Source organism: Cucurbita pepo, chromosome 17, assembly GCF_057944985.1.
Source record: "Cucurbita pepo subsp. pepo isolate OVF chromosome 17, ASM5794498v1, whole genome shotgun sequence".
NCBI classification, from domain to species: Eukaryota; Viridiplantae; Streptophyta; class Magnoliopsida; order Cucurbitales; family Cucurbitaceae; genus Cucurbita; species Cucurbita pepo.
The window spans coordinates 13,445,276-13,465,783 of record NC_141814.1 but is presented as its reverse complement, the minus strand read 5'-3'; the positions used below and the strand labels follow the sequence as shown (position 1 = coordinate 13,465,783).

At 36.8% G+C, this 20,508-nt stretch overlaps 3 protein-coding genes, 1 long non-coding RNA gene and 1 pseudogene across 4 annotated transcripts; 3 read left to right on the top strand and 2 right to left on the bottom strand.

Moving 5' to 3' along the window:
* Positions 1 to 447: 447 nt before the first annotated feature.
* On the top strand, positions 448 to 1,192 carry LOC111779298 (auxin-responsive protein SAUR32 pseudogene; annotated as a pseudogene).
* A 4,825-nt stretch (positions 1,193 to 6,017) lies between these two features.
* On the bottom strand, positions 6,018 to 6,855 carry LOC111779161 (uncharacterized). Its single transcript, XR_002812662.2, has 3 exons — positions 6,597 to 6,855; positions 6,454 to 6,525; positions 6,018 to 6,360 (listed from the first exon to the last, which is right to left on the bottom strand). It is a non-coding gene; the product is annotated as an uncharacterized LOC111779161 (long non-coding RNA).
* Positions 6,856 to 10,732: 3,877 nt separating this feature from the next.
* Positions 10,733 to 14,323, top strand: LOC111778152 (uncharacterized). Its single transcript, XM_023657823.2, has 3 exons — positions 10,733 to 10,896; positions 13,702 to 13,784; positions 14,018 to 14,323. Exons 1-3 carry the CDS (start codon positions 10,818 to 10,820, stop codon positions 14,045 to 14,047), a joined length of 192 nt encoding a protein of 63 aa, XP_023513591.1. The 5' UTR covers positions 10,733 to 10,817; the 3' UTR covers positions 14,048 to 14,323.
* Positions 14,324 to 16,048: 1,725 nt separating this feature from the next.
* LOC111778333 (uncharacterized protein At4g00950) lies at positions 16,049 to 16,960 on the top strand. The gene is made up of 2 exons (XM_023658089.2): positions 16,049 to 16,592; positions 16,675 to 16,960. Exons 1-2 carry the CDS (start codon positions 16,050 to 16,052, stop codon positions 16,744 to 16,746), a joined length of 615 nt encoding a protein of 204 aa, XP_023513857.2. The 5' UTR covers position 16,049; the 3' UTR covers positions 16,747 to 16,960.
* A 1,634-nt stretch (positions 16,961 to 18,594) lies between these two features.
* LOC111779064 (dof zinc finger protein DOF3.7) lies at positions 18,595 to 19,732 on the bottom strand. Its single transcript, XM_023659122.2, has 2 exons — positions 19,551 to 19,732; positions 18,595 to 19,465 (listed from the first exon to the last, which is right to left on the bottom strand). Exon 2 carries the CDS (start codon positions 19,449 to 19,451, stop codon positions 18,738 to 18,740), a length of 714 nt encoding a protein of 237 aa, XP_023514890.2. The 5' UTR covers positions 19,452 to 19,465; positions 19,551 to 19,732; the 3' UTR covers positions 18,595 to 18,737.
* Positions 19,733 to 20,508: the final 776 nt, after the last annotated feature.

The following is a 20,508-nucleotide window of genomic DNA, read 5'->3' as shown; positions in this document are numbered from 1 at the left end:
TTATTTAGAATTATTAACTATCGTTGTCCCTCTCCCACGTGACACTCCCTTTTTACTTCATAGCTCATTTCGAAACGCCCCTCAAAATGTATAAATTTACATTTCAGCCCCTCCCAATGCCCGGAAAAATATATAAATTCTTTCTTTTCAATGTTTTTTTAATCCAAAATTAAATATTTTTAAACTGGTTAGTAAAATATTGAATATTTTCATTTAATTCTAGCAAGTTGGAACGATAGTCCAGAATCACTGTTCTTCTTAGTCTTCTAACTTAGCTCGGGTCAGGCATAATATTTAAGGTTAAGACATTTGAAGGTCAAAATTCGAGACTCCGAACTTAAGAAAAAGAAAGAAATAAAAAGGGGTTGAGAAGAATACGAATCCAAACCAAATCAAACCGAACCGAATCTTGTGGAACTCTCTGTCTCTCTCCTCTATATATCCAAACCCTCCATGGATTGCTTCAAATTATTCATCCATTGATCCTTTTTCCCCCAATTTCCTTCAAATTTTGAGCTAAAAATGGTGAGTAGGGAGAGATCAAGCCAAGGGAGCCCCAAATTAGGTGTCCCAAAGGGGTATTTGGCTATAAAAGTTGGGCATCAGAGTGAAGAAAAGCAAAGATTTGTGGTGCCTGTCTTGTATTTCAATCACCCTTTGTTCATGCAGCTGCTCAAGGAGGCTGAAGAGGAGTATGGCTTTGATCAAAAGGGAACCATCACTATTCCTTGTCATGTGGACCAATTTAGGTATGTTCAAGCCTTGATTGATCAAGAAATCTCCTTCCATTCGCCCCATCTCCACGTTCCGTGCTTTCGGGTTTGACTCTTCACCCTCTTCTCGGGACTATTCGATAAATTATTCAATGAGGTTGCTGCACTGAGACTTCCGTCTCGTCTCGTCTCATCTCTCTAAAGATGTCAGCTTGAACTGTTCTCTTCGTCTGTGTCTAAATGTATAAAATTGGCCGAACTGTTCTCTTCGTCTGTGTCGTTGAGTAATTTGGTTCGTCGCAGTAAAATCTTTTTTACCTTTTGTAGGGTTGTGTAAATTTTGGGGGATAAGTGATGAAGGCAAATGTGCTACCAAGTGTAAAAAATGGAATGGTTAAAGTGAACTGAGCTCGATCCATAAAATGCGTGTTAACACTCAATTATGGTATGGTAAAAATTGATTTTTTTGACGTGGGGGTGAGAACTTTTATACCAGTTGAATTATTGAATAGACTACGGTAAAAGATTATTCCGTTAAGTTCAAATATATCAAATTGGACTACTGTAAAATATTGTTCTGTTTTAGAAAAGGGGGAAAAGAAAGTATTAAAAGACGTTTAGAAATCAGTTTATAGCAAACAAATAAGCAACCACCACGGTTTTTATAGCATATAACCGAGGCGGTAAAAATTGACAATTAGTAACTTTACCTACGGTACATTTTGAGGTATTTTAACCTTGACAGGTATAAATATGATTTTGGCAAAGGATAACAAAAATAATAAAAGTCTATCTAACGTGAAAACAAGTAAAAAGAGTTTGGAACGGACGTGCAGCCACATGCAACACGTCCTATATAAATATGAACCTGACATCTTGTACATAACCACTGGTAATACACCTTGGACAACCATGATCATGACACACGACACACACCCAGATGTGTGTTCGTGCCTAGCTATGCCCCAACCACTATGCTTGCATAGTCATCTCCATAGCGTGCACGACCCAACTACTTGCTCCAAGTGCACAACGCCCACCTAAAACATGCCTCGTCTAACAGCCAACACCGTGCGCCAACCCTTTGCCAAACGTAACTTGCTCTGTGCCACTTTGCACACGGCGAATGTAGCAAAGCCTCGAGCAGTGGTTGGAGAATACCCTAAACTCAGCATGCACCTACTTTGCCAAGCATTGTCTTGCTTCGACAAGAACCGGGAATAGTTGGAGACCTCCTAACTGCACCCACATATCGGTAGGTGCATTTACATCATACTAGGTCTGAAGGTACAAATGGGTCTCTATCACTGGCAACGTGTCACTCCATGCGTTGTTCACACTCTCACGAGTCTACATTACACGCCAAGTCACGGCTTCTACCCAGAAATTCTTGGTAGATCATTTCTCATGATTCTTCGAGTAATAGAACTATGTTAATGTAATCTTTAATTTTCACGAAGGGCTTGAGATGAGATTTGGCTAAAATCATTAGGAAAATTATGGATTTTGTAACGCCCCAGATCTACTGCAAGCAGATATTGTCCTCTTTAGGCTTTTCCTTTTGGGCTTCCCGTCAAAGGCTTGGTGTTTTGTTCTCCTCCCCAACCAACCAATGTGGGATATCACAATCTACCCCCGTTCGGGGCCAACATCCTCGCTGTCACTCTTTCCTTTCTGCAAGTGGGACCCTGCCAAATCCACCTCCTCTGAGACCAGCATCCTTACTGGCACACCGTCTCGTGTCTACCCCATTTGGGGAACAGCCTCCTATCTAACACATAGTCCGGTGTCTAGTTCTGTTATCATTTGTAACGCCCCAGATCTACCGCTGGCAGATATTGTCCTCTTTGGGCTTTCCTTTTTGGGCTTCCCCTCCAGGCTTTAAAACGCGTCTGGTAGGTGAAGGTTTCCACACCATTCCAAAGGGTGTTTTGTTCTCCTCCCCAACCAATGAGGGACGTCACAATCCACCCCCTTCGGGACCCAACGTCCTCGCTAGCACTCTTTCCTTTCTCCAATCGATGTGAGACCCTCGCCAAATCCACCCCCCTTTGGGGCCAGCGTCCTTAGCATACCGTCTCGTGTCTACCCCATTTGGGAAACAGCCTACTCCCTCGTACATAGTCCAATGTCTGGCTCTGATACCATTTGTAACCCCCCAAATCCACCGCTAGCAGATATTGTCCGTCCTCTTTGAACTTTTCCTTTCAGGCTTCCCCTTGAGACTTTAAAACGCGTCTGGTAGGGGAAGGTTTCCACACCCTTACAAAGTGTGTTTTGTTCTCCTCCTCAACCAACGTGGACATCACAAATTTTCTCCTTATTTTTCATTTCGTTTTATTTTACTTCATATCTTCGGTCCTACGATCACGATCAGTGTTAGTCCAAGAAAACGCATTAAATATTTAAATTTTCAGGATCGAGATAGCTAACAAAAAGAAATCTCTTCTCATTCTCTTTCTTTCAGTTCGATCGAGCCAAGTTCCGAGCAACATCGAAAAGAAGACGAAAGGTGAAGAAGGGATATTGAGTATTTTACATGAGCACCACGTTTAAGTTAGTTCCATTTATAGAGCAATAATAAGCCTTTGAAACAGTAATCAAAATAGGGAACAGTTTTAAGAGCTTTAAATGATTTGAGGCCATGCCTTTGTTTCAGTGTGTTTACATGCATTGTTTCTTCGCTGGCATTCTCCTTCTCTTCTCTCATCATCATGCTCTTTTGTTTCTAACTAGTACCATTCTATCATGGCCTTCCCAAGTTTATTCCTTGACCCGGGTTCCGATCTTCAAACGTTCAATATTGTTTTCGTGTTTAATCAGTTTTCTAAGCTTTGAAAAGTCGACTTTTGAAAGCCCGTATGGTAATTTTCTTATTTCTTGACACCCAAGTAAAGGAATGAACCGAGATCACATACGAATGAGAGGGATCCTAGAGATAAGATAGCTAAGAACAACGTATACTAACATACTGTATCTTCCTTTTTTGTGGCTCAATTATAGAAATTCTATGTTGGGTGACCTATTGGAAATTTTCGTAAGCTGCATGTTAGTGATAACAAAACATGCTGGAATGACTCGTGTTGGTCTGTAGGGATAGTCTTGTGCATGTTAGTGACAACAAAACATACTGGAATGACTCGTGTTGGTCTGTGGGGATAGTCTTGTGCATGTTAGTGACAACAAAACATGCTGGAATGACTCGTGTTGGTCTGTGGGGATAGTCTTGTGCATGTTAGTGACAACAAAACATGCTGGAATGACTCGTGTTGGTCTGTGGGGATAGTCTTGTGCATGTTAGTGACAACAAAACATGCTGGAATGACTTATGTTGGTCTGTGGGGATAGTCTTGTGCATGTTAGTGACAACAAACATGCTGGAATGACTCGTGTTGGTCTGTGGGGATAGTCTTGTGCATGTTAGTGACAACAAAACATGCTGGAATGACTCGTGTTGGTCTGTGGGGATAGTCTTGTGCATGTTAGTGACAACAAAACATGCTGGAATGACTCGTGTTGGTCTGTGGGGATAGTCTTGTGCATGTTAGTGACAACAAAACATGCTGGAATGACTCGTGTTGGTCTGTGGGGATAGTCTTGTGCATGTTAGTGACAACAAAACATGCTGGAATAACTCGTGTTGGTCTGTGGGGATAGTCTTGTGCATGTTAGTGACAACAAAACATGCTGGAATGACTCGTGTTGGTCTGTGGGGATAGTCTTGTGCATGTTAGTGACAACAAAACATGCTGGAATGACTCGTGTTGGTCTATGAGGATAGTCTTCACTCTTAAGAAGCTAGGAGTAGATAACCCAATCGTGTTGTAAAGGAATGTCGAGGCCATTCAAATCTTAGTCATAAAATAAAATAATAGAATTCGACATATGTTTTAATGGATAAACAAACATAAATTTCTTGTTCCCTTGCAATTTAAAGACATTAAATTTCACATGAAAATTAGTTTTTTTAATTTTATTTTTAACAATTAAATATCAATTATTGTATTTCTATGTACAAATTTTATTATTTAATTAATATTTAATTTAAAAAATAAACCTATGAATTTATTTAAAAAATATGAGTAAACTTATTTTTAAAATATTAAAGATATATATATATATATATATATATATATATATATATATATATATATATATATATATATGGAAAGGAATTATAAATATGGTATAGTAAAATTTTATTAATCCTTAATTTATTTTAATGAGAGTTTTTAAAATGTAATTAATTATACAACATTTTTATAAATTTGGGCTTTTCTTGCCTTTTTCCAAGCCCAAGGCCCAAATTAAAAATTAAAAATATATATAAAAAATACCTAATATATATATAAAAGAAATTATACTATACAAATTTTTTTGTTGATTCAATGATGACGTCATTAGGTAACTCGATAAGCCTGACCATTGTGACCCTCTTTGTGAGACGAGATATACAAAATTCTCTTTCTTCATCTCGTATCAGAAATTACTTTTCAAATTCAGATAAACCCTAGAATTAAAAATGGGCAATCTTGAGCTGGAGGCTCGTCGGTTCATGAATTCTTCAAAAGCAGGCTAATATGAAAATGGTCCAAACGACCTATCCGTAGCACATTGTTCAAAAGGTGATTTATATCCAATTCAATTAATGAAAAACTGTAAAATTTTACTGCACTTTTTTAGTACGATTAGGTTGAGTAGCACACCGATACTGTCTCAATGACTAAGACTCCAAAAGAAAAAGAAGTCGAGCCTCGATTAAGGGTAGGTGTACTTTGTTCGAGGGGAGGTGTTGGATGAAAGTCTCACGTCAGCTAATTTAAGGAATGATCATAGGTTTATAATCGATGAATACTCTCTCCATTGGTATTAGGCCTTTGGGGAAGCCCAAAACAAAGCCACGAGAGCTTATGCTCAAAGTGGACAATATCATACCATTGTGGAGAGTCGTGTTCATCTAACATGGTTTTGAACTAACCTTATACTTTCTTCTACCTTTTAACGGATTTCGAACCGAAAAACACTAGAACTTTGGATCAAAAGTCTCTCTTTCTAGTTTTCATACAAGTTTTGACTTAATGTACAAATTGAAGTAAAAGAAAAAAGATTTGGGTACAAATCCCAACAATAACTATTTCCAAGCTAAGACATAAGAATTAATAACTGACGACTCGAGTGAAATCGAAAACGCGTCGGTTCAACAACCAGAATCGAATCGAATCAAAGCAAAACAAAACAAAACAAAAAAACGAACAAATTAGATCTAAATCAAAGGGTTAGGGAAAGTGATATGTTAGAAGAAGATGAACAAATCCTTTGTTGTAAAGAACACAAAACCCTAATCCTAAGAAGGCTTGAAAACTGATATGTTAGAACAAGATCATGGCATGATAAATGATACCCACAATTTGAATATCACCCATCATTGTAACTGGATTGATATCAACTCATGAACTCATGAACTCATGAACGCCAAGACATGCAAGAAGAGAGAGAAACAGAGCAAATAATGAAGCAAAAAAGGGAAAGAAAGGCATGATTACAAGATCTAAGAGGGCAAAAAAAGAGCCAATAATGATGAAGAAAGAGGGGATTTTGGGCAGACTCCCAACTGAAAGTCAAAAAGGAGCTTCATCATCACACCAATCTGCACCAACCCATCTTAATTAATTCACTTCCAAACATTATACTCTCATAAATCCATACCCAAAAATGGAAATTTTTAAAACAAAACCCGAACCTCGTCGTCGTTGTTATTGTCGTTGAGGGGCGGTGGAATTAATTGGGGGGTATGAAGCCTGGTCCGACGACACTGAAACTAAGAGGGTTAAGAAAAGCGTCCTCGAACCCAAAAATGGAAATTTTTAAAAAGAAAATCCGAACCTCGTCGTTGTCGTCGCCGTTGTTATTGTCGTCGAGGGGCGGTGGAATTAATTGGGGGGAATGAAGCCTGATCCGACGACACTGAAACTAAGAGGGTTAAGAAAAGCGTCCTCGAGCCAGACAACATTCCCCTCAAAAAGAAATCGACGAAACCCTAAGACCCGAGAGAGAACGGAGGAGGAGGAGGAAGAAGAAGATGATGGAATGGGGATAGAGATGATGGGGGGGATATAAAAAGAAGAGAGAAATGAGGGACTAAATTGCAAAGGTAAATAGTGTAAAAAGACAAAAATTTAGGGGTAGATTTAGAGAAAACCCACCTGGTTTTTCACTTCCAGAAATGTTGTCTCACAAAACCCTATTTCTATGAATTCTGCACATCAACACCGTTGGATTTAACACATGACCTTGATGTGAACTCCTCGTACATGTATCTGTGACAGACATTGACTATAACCATTGCTCTTCCTTCACCATTTTCCCCTAATTTTACCCTAATTTTGCCCTAATTTTACCCTAATTTTGCCCTAATTTTCAACTTCTCCTACGTCATCGATAGTTACTACATCGTCATTTCGAGGGCTAATTATAAGACCTCTAAATTAAAACATGTTTAACTTTAAGTAATTTCATGTTCGGTAACTTTCAAAAAAATTTAGTATATGAGCGAGGATAACTGTTGTTCAAATAACTCGTGTTGGTTTTCGAGAACCGTCTGAAAGTACTATTGGGTGTCAAATTTCAATTACAAACCCTAGTTCCAGTGGCTCGTGTTGATTTATGAGGACAATCTTCATTATTTAAAGTAGTTCGTAGCAAGAAATTTCAGGGTTATTAGGTGCCGAATTCCAATTACAAACCCTAGTTCGAATGGCTCGTGTTGGTTTACGAGGGCCGTCTTCACTCTTGAAAGTAGTTCATAGCAAGAAATGTTAGGGATAAACCCTAATTCAAATGACTCGTGTTGGTTTACGAGAACAGTCTTTACTCTTGTAAGTAATTCGTCGCAAGAACTGTCAGGGCTAGTAGATGTCGAAGTCCAATTACAAACCCGTATTCGAATTTTCGATAGTTTTCACTATAACGTGGTCATATCGTGAAGATACAAGAGAATGTCAGGTCACCGAGTAGAAAATTTAATTTCAAATACGATACGAAAATTAAAAAAAAAAAAAAAAAAATTAAAGAAAAAAAAAAAAAGAATTATAAAGAGGAATCATTCAAAATGAAAGAAGGTTACAAGTAGAAGTGGTTCATAGGAGTGGTTGAGTAATTGAGCTGCCCGATAACAGAAAACCCCATTAAATATTTATTGTACTTTTTACCTATAAAAAAAAATTAAAATAAAATAAATAAATAATAACTTAATAATAATTATTTTATTATGCTGAAATAGAAAAATAAGGGACCCTCGGCTGGCGTGTCACTTTTGGACAGAGCGGGGAATACGAGGCCATGACCGACACATCGGTCTTTGGGCCCCACTTTTCCCCTTTTTATTATTTTTTTATATTCAAATCTTTTTGACCTTTTATATCAATAAATAAATCAATAAAAATAAACCTTTTATCCTTCTATTATTATTACTATTATTATTATTATTATTATTATTATTATTATTAAATCATTTTTAATTTATTATTATTATTATTATTATTCCTACTCCACTTATCTCTTTCATTTTTTCCTCACTAATTTTATTATTATTTATGTTTGTTGAATTTGGTAGGGCAAAAGCGACACCGTTTTAAGATATCCTAAATTTTAAATTCTTTTTTTTTAAATGGAAATTAAATATATAATTGAGATTATTTGCAATTCTAGGACAGTAGATAATTAATGATACCATTAAATACGAAAAGAAATTAATATTATTTTAAAATTAATTAATATATGGACAGAGACTAGGCATTATACGAGTAATAATGTCACACAATGCCATGTATGGCTCTGAAATTACAAGCATTCAATGCCCTTGATTTCCCAATGTCGTTTCATCATCATATTATTATTATTATTTTCCAAATTTTCGATTTTTTTTAAATATTAATCATTTTTTAATCATATTTGTTGGTAAAATTTTATGAGTGAATAAATAATTTTTAAATTTTTAACGAGGAATAATAATAATATTTATATAAAAAAAATGGTGGAATTTCTCGAGTCTTGAATGTTTTTTTTTTGTAATGATTGGTTAACGGGTACTAGGGCACAATTCTAATAATTTAGATACTGAACTTGTAAGAAAGGATAAACAAGAACGATGAGGCTAAAATGGGAAGAAACCCTGAAACGAAGAACAGAAGTTGCACGGGTTGAAAATAGAATGAGAAAAGACGAGTTTCTTCTCTCTTTTATTTCGAACTTTTAACGTTGGTTAATAGAAAAATTTATGTTAAAATGAGTATAACTCAATAGCAGTTGACATATATTATGCTGTCTCACGTCGAGTGAGACGGGAAATGAATCATTCCTTATAAGAGTGTGGAAACCTCTCTAATGGGTATGTTTAAAACGGTGAGGCTGACAACGATACGTAACGAGCATGGACGGTTACAAATGGAATAAGAGTCAGACACCGGGGCAAAAAGCAGACAATGAGCCTTAGATGGGTGTTTTGTGAGATCCCACATTAGTTGAAGAGGGGAACGAATCATTCCTTAAAAGGGTATGAAAACTTCTACTTAATAGACGCGTTTTAAAATCGTGAGATTGACGACGATATGTAACGAGGCAAAACAAACAATATATGGTAACAATGGGTTTGGATTGTTACGTGTATTATCGACCAAGAGGGAAAAGACTCGAATTCTTGTTGTTGAGGTAAAATTAAAGGAACGGGTGAACGGGGCAACGGGCACGAGAGCTTATTTTAAACTCGAGAATGAATCGGTGTCGAGGTTATAACATAACGGAGCACGAAAACAAGAACGAGGAGGCTAAAAGGGGAGAAACCCTAGAAGGAAGACGCCCGGAAGAAGTGGAGAGAGAGAGAGGGAGGGAGGTGACAAAGGGAGAGGACGAGACAAGCTCCAGATTTCAACGCTTTTCTTTCACTTTCTTCTTGAAAATTGTGTGTTCTCTAAACAAAACAAAAACAAACAGAGAAAGCAACAACACGTAAATGTCAAATCCCTCACACCTCAATTATCATATAATTATATCATCTCCACCCTCCCCTTTATTTATTTATTTATTTATTTATTTACACTTTTTTTTTAAATAAAAAAAATACAAAATAAATTAACAATTTACGTTACGATCTCTAAGGTCAACCCACGAGCCAAAACCAAATAAACGTTAACAAGCATACCGAACTGTGAGATCCCACATCGATTGAAGAGGAAAACGGAACATTCTTTATAAGGGTGTGGAAACCTCTCCCTAACAGAGGGAACGTCTAAAGAGCACAATATTTGAAGAATAACCTAATGAGATTACTGATAGAAGGCATGAGCTTGATGGATATGTTCCGTAAATAACTATACACTTGATCGCTCTTCGCACACGTTTGCATGTACTAAGATGGCCAATCCCGACTAGCTTCATGACCCAAGAAGGAACTTGAGCTGGGGAGATGCCCCACGAGAGCATCTCGTCCCGAATTGACCCGTTGAAGAGGAAATAGAAGAATAAATGTAGGCACTAAGATTCGATAACCTCACTAAAAAGAACATAATGTCAAAATTTAGTGCAACTTATTGATAGTTTGAATTAGTTCAGATATTCATAATCAATTAATATTTGAAAAATATATTAGTTATAGAATATATCTTAGATTCAGTTAATATTTTTCTCGATAATTTGTAATATATTTTATTTTATTCTCAAGATTTAGTTAGTTTATATTTTCTTTATTTGAATTATGTCGAGTGGTAGATATTGTGTCACATAATATGTCGGAATAAATATTTTATTTTAACAAATTTAGTATTAAAATAAAATAATTTTAATTTTTTTTTGGGTGAAATATTGGAGAATATATACTTCAAATATGTTAAAAGGGATATTTATTAAATTAAAATATACAGTTAAGACGATGGGCATCAAAGTCGGGTCGGGTTGGAGTAAGTTTGAATCCATAACAGAGGTCAAGTACCCGGTTTCTTGTCCGGGTCATTGAAGAAGAGCGGATTTTCACGCATTAACTCTAGACTTTGAAGGATCAAACCACGAACGTTGTTCAGTTCAGGAAGCGGATCAGACGGAAGTTTCGAGAAGATGCCGGTCATGGAGAAGCTGAAGATGTTCGTAGTTCAAGAGCCTGTGGTGACTGCATCGTGTATAATCGGTGGAATTGGTACTCTTTCCTGTTTAAAAGCCCTAAGTTTTGTTCAATTTTTTCTATTTTCTTTTGATCGATGGGATTAAATCGTATACTTGTTTTATTTTTCGCTCAGATCTATCTATGTGGAACAGCATATATTTACATGTTTTTTTATTTTTGGAATTCTGTGTAATCTAGGATCCGAAGAAAACAATCACGATTGCAAACTCCTTATTTGACTAAATAGATTTTCGTATTTGAATCCTTTTCGTCAGATGCAGTTTTGCCAGTAAATAATTTGATTCTATGTTGGTATTTATTGGTTTAAACACATATAAATGTTCGAGATTGGAGTTTTAAACTTCCATTCAAGCTGTGGCAATGAACTTCTGCAATGTGTTTCAATTCCTGGTTTTTGAGGCGTCTCTATTTTCATCCAAGCATGCTAATTAAGCGAGGTTGGAACTTGATCAAGATTCCTAGTAGTTTAGTTATTAAATTTCTAAGAGGGAAGCATTGTAAGAATGGAAAACTTATCCTCGAGTAATGGTGGTTGTAAGTTAACCATTCCCACATCTGGCAAAGTGTATTTTGGGGGAGAAAACTTTTAAAGAAGAGGATTATATTGAAATTGGGAATTAAATGTTAGTTGACATGACCTCTAACCATTGGCTTTCTAGTGCTGTTAATGCAATTTTTTCCCTTGCCCCTCCTGGCTAGTGTTTTGGAGGGCATGAAGTTAGGACTTAAGCCAGAGGCACAAAAATGGTGAGAGCTTTTGCGAGGTGAAACCACAATTTGTGTATAAGATCCCTTAAGTATGAGATAGGGGAAATTAAGGACTAACTATTAAAGAAAAACAACAGTTCACGTACAGAGATTACACAAAATCATACAAATAATAAAGTTCAGAATTATGTTGCAGATACCCTAAAATTACGAACGGTCATCACTAGATAGGTCCATATCTTCATTTTTCCCATAACTAGTCCTATGTGCTTCCTCACCTTTTGACAAGACTCATCAAATGTTGGAAAAGGGTGGAAAAGTACAAATCCTTGGAAAGTCAAAAAAACAAGAGGGAGAAGAGGAGATATGAGTAAGAAATAGAGCAAAATAGATGCAATTTTTACATTTACAATACTTTGAGGCAAATCTGGAGGGGGGATGTTAAGATTACTAAAGCTGAAATGTAAAATGTGTTTAAGAAAAGGTTAAATTCAACAGCCATGATGAAAATGAAAGTAGAGAGGAGGAGATGTAAGATAGAAATAGAGTAAAATGGATGCAATTTTTACATTTAAAATAATTTGGTTTAGTTTTACCATTTTGAAGTTCAGGGGTCCGTTTTTTTTTATTCATTTTTTTAGGTTTGAGGGTAACTTTTACACTTGAAAGTTTAGAGGTGCAATTGTTACAACCACCATACTTTGGAGGTGGTTTCTTCCACTTGCCCTTAAGTTTACTATTCTCTTATCCTTATTTGTTAAGGAATTGCCCTGTACTTTCTTCAGACTTCTCAAACTACCCTCTAGAATGCCCGGTGGAACACATCATGTCACTACTACACATTACACAGTTTTTGCAATGTCTGTCTCGCTTTAAGCACATTAGAAACAATCATTTATCTTTTCCTCGAAAATAATCTGTTGGCTAATATTCGACTTTTCACCCTCCCCCCCTCACACACACACACGCAAACACACACATACCGTCCCCTCATCTTCCATCTCGGCTCTCAAAATCTTCACTCTTCTACCCGACTCATCTATCAGACTAACACAAAAACTCCCCCTCATTAACTTCCTCTAACTACTCCTTTCCTCCTAATACATACACACACATTGGCAAGTGTGTAGGCCTGTTTACACACGCCTCAACTATTTTCACAAGGCAACCTGGCCTACTGCATATGGTTGTTAAGGAAATTTATAGGATATGAAGTCCTAGATAGGTAACTACTGTAGCATGCACTCATTCCTTCTTACCACTTTTCTATATACATTGGTCCTTATTTGACCTCTAGGTCAACCCGTAGTAATTCCTTATCGACTCTTTTTAACTCCTCCTTGACTCTCTCTATACGATCGGAAATGTGAGCTCCCAATCTCTCCGCATCCTCCAAATTAGTCTTCTTGGTCTGATCGTCAATCTTCAATGCTGCCTCCTTGGAAAGTGAACTGTGCACCTCCAACGCTTCTGTGACTAACAACCTATCAGAGTTTGGAGCCACTACCTGCACAAAGTACGCCATCGCCGCTAGTGACCAGTGGTGAAATGAAATATGATAACAAATTTGCAACCCCAATGACAAGAAATAACACTAAAGATAATGCTGCAGAATCAAAGAAAACTTACGAAGGTCCTTTCGAGATTACTCTCTCTTCCCCATTACCATCAAACCTGACAACTTCTTAAGTAATTACAAATATGCCACTGTTAAGTGTCAATATCCCTGATTTTATTTCCACTATTTCCCTACAGGTACTCTAACATATGGAGGGAGAAACCACCATCCCTGTCATTTAAATTTATCTCTGGAAACTTCACTATTTACATTGATATCATTTAATTCACCACCAACTTCCTCTCCTAATCCGTTCTTCCACTCCAAGATCTCTTCTGACTTTTCACCTTCCTGGATCCCATTCTATTTATTTTCAAAGATATTACTGATTCATCTAGCATTTTCACTCCCAAAGCGTTAAACATCATTAAATTTTTATACTCAATTTGGCTTGTCGCTACTCGTGGATCATGTATCTACTTTTTGGTTTGATTAGTACCATATGGAACATATGTGACATTTTGGTTTCTAACATGTTATAACCCTTGTAGGTCTCTTCCTTCCAGCAGTTGTAAGGCCAATTCTGGATTCCTTTGAAGCATCTAAGCAAGTTCCTCAGCCTGTATTAAGTGATGTAAGTTCAAAATCTTCACAAAGTGTAAAATGAATTGTCTGCATGCAACAAGTCTATATTTTTGTAGTTGTATAATTTTCAGCTTTTTGGTAAGTGAGATTCCTTGATCAACAAAATTTCCTTCTAAAACAAGTTCATTTCTTTTTGCCTTTTAGTGCCTCAACATTGGTGCTACTAATTATTCATTTACTTCAATATTTATTGTAAATTTATATATATTGTCGACTTTGCAGGTGGTTGCAAGTATGACTGGAAAGAAATAGGGATGATCGATCTCAGCAACACAAGAAGGATTGTTCTTAATGGATCATTGTTTTTTTTTTTTCTTAATCAATTTTCCTTCTCTTCTGCCGTAAAATAAGCCCTCTACAGTCCAATCGGATATCAAGTTTGATAGCGTAGCCATTTTTAGACATTACCTTGTTGTTTTATGCCCATACATAAGGCTGATTTTCAAGATATTTCAGTTCTAAGTTTGAAGCCCGAGTAAAACTTGTTTCACCATAAATTGAGCCCTACAAACTCCTTTGATTGGTTTCCTTGCATTTGTCTCCAAATATTTATACTGTTACAGGACTTCACGATGAGACGATTATGAACCGATACACGAAAGTGATGACTAATTCATGGCTGTGTTGGTCTTTCTTGAAGTTACCAGGTTTACCATTTTTCTTTAATAACTATTTGGTTTTTTATTTTTCGATTTTTAGAAATTGTGCTTATTTTTATCTCTTTGATGTGCCTTTGGAGTGCTCATTAAAGGAAAAATGTTCTGAATTATTATTTATTAGACTAAATATATTTGGATTAAAAGAAAAGTGACGTATAAATCATAGCATAATTCAATTAATATAAGATGTTTATTTTCTCTCCTTTAGAGCAGGAAAAAAAAAAAAGCACAAATGTCCAAAATTCATGAAAGAAAAGCTGTGAGCCATAAATATGTTGACTTGTCCCATCTTTTTATTAGAAAAAAGAAGATATGAGAAGATATTCATCCAAATCTTTGTCCATATCGCATAATTTGTTATCCATTTCTTTTGGAACTTTATGATAAGTTAATATCCAATTCTTGTTATCTTAATGTTTCTTTAGTCTCGGTGAAATTAGACCATAAGAACAAACACAAAACTAAAACAGACCAAAACATGGAAGAAATCGAGTCACCAAACAAACAAAAGAGTGAAGAAAAAACTTAGGTTGGAGTCTAAGTTTTCTGATCTATCTCATAGGACATGTGCCCTGGATTTACGTGATCCCGATCTAATTCAACTTGGTTAACTTAGGTTGGAGTCTAAGTTTTCTGATCTATCTCATAGGACATGTGCCCTGGATTTACGTGATCCCGATCTAATCCAACTTGGTTATCTTTTAACATAATTCGGTCATCTTCTAACTCGATGCATCTAGGTTGCAAATTTAAAATATCTTTTTAAGTGTTTGAAGTGAAAAAGTTTTTTTTTTCCTTGGGTTAATAATAATTGAAACAAAAAAACACAAAATGGTCAACAAATTTGTCTCCTTTTTGACTTTACTCCTTCCAATACCCAATTTAACCCTACCATCTTTGGACTAATATTGGTACCAACTCCACCAGCTACTGCATATAATTACACATCATTTTCTCCACTTAACAGGTGCCTTTTACGTCATTTCACTGCCCTTTTTAGTTATTATATTTTTGCAACTCATCCCATGATTGTTTTTTTTTTTCTTTTATAAGATATATCTACTTTTATAAAAATACCCATTTCTTTCTAACGACGCATACCCAAATTTTTTTCAAGATTCGAAATCCCGAACACTTGATAGCTAATCTCGATATTCTCCTATAACGTAATTATGTTACCCATCTCTTACTTCAGAGAAAGAAAACCATCCCACAAACCAACACAAATTTTTACATTATATTTCAACTTTGTGTGTTTAATCGTGATAAAAATTCATCATTGGCTAAATTTTAGTCGTGTTAGGCCGATCATTGCTTCAAGTTTATCAGTGATAAGTGTTAATGATTGAATGAAAAACATAATTAAGTATAATAAAAAATTATCGTTTATTAGTAATAAACATAAAAAATATATTAATAATCGTATCCGTTAGCTGTCTTATTTTAATTTCTAAAAAAAGATTAAATTTTGACCTACGATAAAAGTTTAAAAGTATTGAATACAAAATTGACGTTACGTAAGACGTTTTTGTATAATATGTGACAAATTGGAGGAGCTGTAATATGTACAATAATGATGATAATAATAGCGATGGATGAGCCTAGAGATGCTCTTCATTGACCCTCCCATTGAAAAAGCCAAGACATTCCTCAAGGCTATGGAGTGCAAAGGAGAGGAAACAAAGCCAAATTCTTCAATTACAAGGCTACCTCTCTTTTCAATCCCACACCAAGCAATGGACTCGCCCGAGCGCTCGGGGACGTTAACTCCGCCAATCTACGCCGCCGTCTCAGTCCCGTTTCGGTGGGAAGAAGAGCCCGGCAAGCCTAGGTTTAGTAGCGTCACCACCACCACCAACACCGACACCGACACCGTCACGTCTCCGTGCCTAGAGCTACCTCCAAGGCTTTTGTTAATGGAGAAAGTGGCAAGATCTGAGGGCTCTTCCTTTAGAATGATGGGGTCTGATGAGATGAGTTCTTTGTTCATGAAGAGAAGAGGTTGGTTTGGTTCATGGAGAAGAAGCAAAAGAGATGAAGTGTTTCCTTCCTTGGAATGGGAAGTGGAAGCTTCAAGGCTTAGAAGAAATGGGAGCTTTTCAAGCCTTATAAGAACACAAATTAGGCCTCATTTTTGGGTAACTCTTTGTTTCTTTAATCTCTTTAATGGCTTTTGTTTGCTTTTAATCATAGCTTTATGTATGTAAATTGGTGTTATAGGTAAGTGTTTGTGAAGGTTTGAAGCATGTGGTTCCATCATGGAGAGGCAAAAGGCTAAAGAAAGACGTTTAGCTCGATTTTCAAACGGTTTCAGTGGGAGAACCGAAGCAAACTTGTAAATATATCTCGTTGATTTCACTGTGTTTTTCATTTTCTCGAAATGGGTCGGGAAGATTGAATCTTACGTTGTTTCAGAGGTACCAAATGTGTTTTCAAACTAGTATATCTCGTATCATTAACTAGTAAAAGTATATCGGTTAAGAATAAGGTAGTGTCTTGGTTACTATTGTTGATATTGTCTTCTTTTGAGCTATTCACGTGGTGCACGTGAGTCGAGATTGCATAACAATGTTTGGATCGTAATGGGTTTTAGTTTCTCGTAAAGTTATAATAGGAAACGTAAAACACAAAAATAAGTGGTCTTACTATGAGCGTATTCACGTGATAAACCTACGTTTCGGTAACCAATTACTTAAATATCAAGAACCTTCCTTATAGGGGTGGAGTGGGCTTGAGGATCATAAATGGGCCTAGTGGGCTTTTGGGCCAAGGACTGGCAAGCCCATGAGGTTTCATAGGCCGGGTGAGTTTTTTCAGCTCAATCCAATTGTTCGGGTCGAGACGTTTTTTAAACCTAGTTCAATCATTCGAGTTATAAATTTTTATTTAAATATTATAATTTAAATGAAATGGAAAGTAGGTGTAATTTGGCATAGTGCTTATGACATCACTCAAAACTCCATAGCCTCTATTAAATTTAAAATGGAATTAAAAGAAAAGAAAAAAAAAAAAGGGTATTTTCGGTAGTGGATTCCAAACCCTAAAATCCTAAAGAAAGCATGGAATAAAGCATAACAAAAGTGGACACAATCATCAATTATGATGACACATAGCCTTTTATTGATTACTTTTTACAAGTGTATATATATATAATTATTTTATTCTTTGTTTAATTTTTTTTTTAAATAATTAATCATTAAAAACTATATATATATATATATGACACTCGAAACTGGAAGGATAAAAAACCCACCTGGTGGACTGCCGAGCTACAAATCTCACGATATAGAGGAGCGGGATTCTCTAAAAAGCCAAGGTTGCGGGTGGCCAAGAGGGCCCACTTGGCAGCCTTAGCTAGAGCCACTGCATGTAACATTGGGGTCAAATGTGTCCTGCCTTAAACGAAGATGAACAGAGACTCCTTGGGATGCCAAATTCGGATCTTGGCCTTTCCTATCTGCCAACAACCTGCGCGGTTGAAAATCAATGGTTGTGCGGCTCTAGGCATCTTAGGCTGACAGCACTTCGAATGGTCTCGAAATTGGCTGAAAGAAGAAGCGAAATTATATATATATAGAAGTATGTTGTTAGGTTTTTGACCAAATAAGATTGTTGAGTTTGTATAGACATTATTACTAAAATACCCCTAGAGCGAGATAGGGCTAAATAGATAAAAAAAATGAATATTGTTAACCCTACACGAGATTTGTGAATAAGTGACTGTCTGATAATAAGAAAGGAATGTCTGTATTCTTGCTAAACGATGTATTGAACTTATAACCCAATAGATACATTTTATAAATGCAGATAGAGTATCGTAAAGTGCAACAGCCCAAACTCACCACCAACATATGTTGTCCGCTTTGACCCATTACGTATCGTCGTCAGCCTCACGGTTTTAAAATGCGTCTATCAGGGAGAGGTTTACACACCCTTATAAGGAATGTTTCATTCTCCTCTCCAATCAATGTGAGATCTCACAATCCACCCTCCTTGGAGTCCAGCGTTCTCGTTGGCCTACCGCCTAGTGCCGGACTCAAATACTATTTGTAACAGCCCAAACTGACCGCTAGGTGCGCTTTAGCCCATTACGTATGACCATTAGCCTCACGGGTTTAAAATGCGTCTACTAGAGAGAGATTTTCACACCCTTATAAGGAATGCTTCATTCCAACTGATGTCGGATCTCAGATAAGAAGATTACGGAAAATATAGTAAGAATAGAGAGAGATTCATATGTACAAAGAGTATACTACTAAGGGGTACATGAAATCTAGGGTTTGTTAGAATGATCCACCCCCATGCATTCCACTCCAAAACCCACTTGAAATATTGTTCCCTTGTTGCCTCTCCTTTTGATGATCATCACACTCATTGGGTTCACCACAAGAATTTTGGTTAAGTTGTTGAAAACCAACCAAATTTGGTCCACTTCCAAACCCATCAACACAATTGATACCCAAACTTGGCTTGAACTCATGAAGAGGCAATGAATGATACCCCAAATCAGCATCAATATTGTTGGAATTTGGCATGAGATTTGGGATAAATGAACTCAAACCCCTAAAACCATCATTGTTCATATTTTCAACAACTTTAGGGACCTCAACGAAATGAGTCATGGCACAAGGGAAAGCAACGTTGAGATCTTGAGATGAAGGGTAATTTGGTAATCTTGGCTTGTTTTTGAAATGGTCGGACGAAGACGAGGAAGAAGAACAAGACATTGTTGTTGTTGTTGCTGTTGTTGTTGATTTTCGGCTCTTTCTCGAGCCTCCTCCGACGGGAACGTTTCGGAGAGACCCGCCTTCAGTCCAATACCTTCGACAAGACTTGCAAAAGTATCTTGGTTGCGTGAGGCTATAGTTGTTGTAGTAACAGAATTTGGTGTTGTTCGACTTGCATCTCGGGCAGCTCCGTAGCTCTTTTGGAGCTTCCCTTGATGACGATAACGACAACGATCTTGAGCTTGGATTAGGGTTTATCTTTTGATTCATGGCTTACACTAACCCTGCATCCAAACACACCAACAACAACAAAACAAAATCGTAGAGTTGGAAGAACAAAGAAGAAGAGCTATTCATTCATATTCTTACCTATGCCCAATGATAAGCAACGTCCATGAACTTATACAAAGAAGCTCACAAGATGGTTTCCGATGTGGGATTGAGCTTTGCTTTAAAAAGAGTGTTTTCATGGGGAGTTTTTTTGGTGGGTTTCTCACTTTTGACTTCATAATTGGTTGGGTGAAGCCATTGATTGTTTGGTCACCTTCTCTTGCTTTTGCATGATGACCATTCAACTCCTTTAGAAGCCCCTTGGCCTTTTCTATGGGTCATAGATACTCAAAAGAGAGAGAGATGGGCTTCATTTTGGAGAACACCTCATCTATTTTTGTTGTTTAATGAGTTGTTTAATGAGTGATGATAGGTTGTAAAGGCATAAACATGGCCCCATGAGAGTAGAAAATGAAGTTGAAGACAGGAAATTTTAATGGGTTGAGGTTGGTTTTGGGTTTTGTGGAGTGTAATTATCGAAATGATCGAGTTTGAGACTCGTTTCAAGACTATTTCAAAGCTCGGATTAAAACCCATATGGGGGAGTCGGTGTTTTTCTAGGGTAATGTTGTAACATGGTGGATGAAGTCTGGTTATAGGTCAGAATTCAACTAAACCTTGTCTAAACCGTCACAACACTTCAATGCATTTTGAGGAAAACCAGCTAGCTCTGAGTTCGACTTGGACTTCTCCAGCTCCCGAAGCATCTTCTCATCTCTTCGTTGCTTTGCCAAAAAAAAAAAAAAAAAAAAAAAAAAAAAAAAGGAATATGGGTCTTGAGCATGACACCTCGATGCCCAAACCTACCTAAGTGCATGACCCACGACATCGGATCGCTATTCTAGACCATCATTGACTGCCCCTTTCTAGTATTGTGAGGTCAACATATTTTTTTCATAGTTGCTTATATTAGGTCATTTGTGAGAATGATAGCGAGTAAAAGAACAGTAGGTAGCCATCAAGCGAAGGGTTCTTGAGAATGTAACGTAAGAGCTTG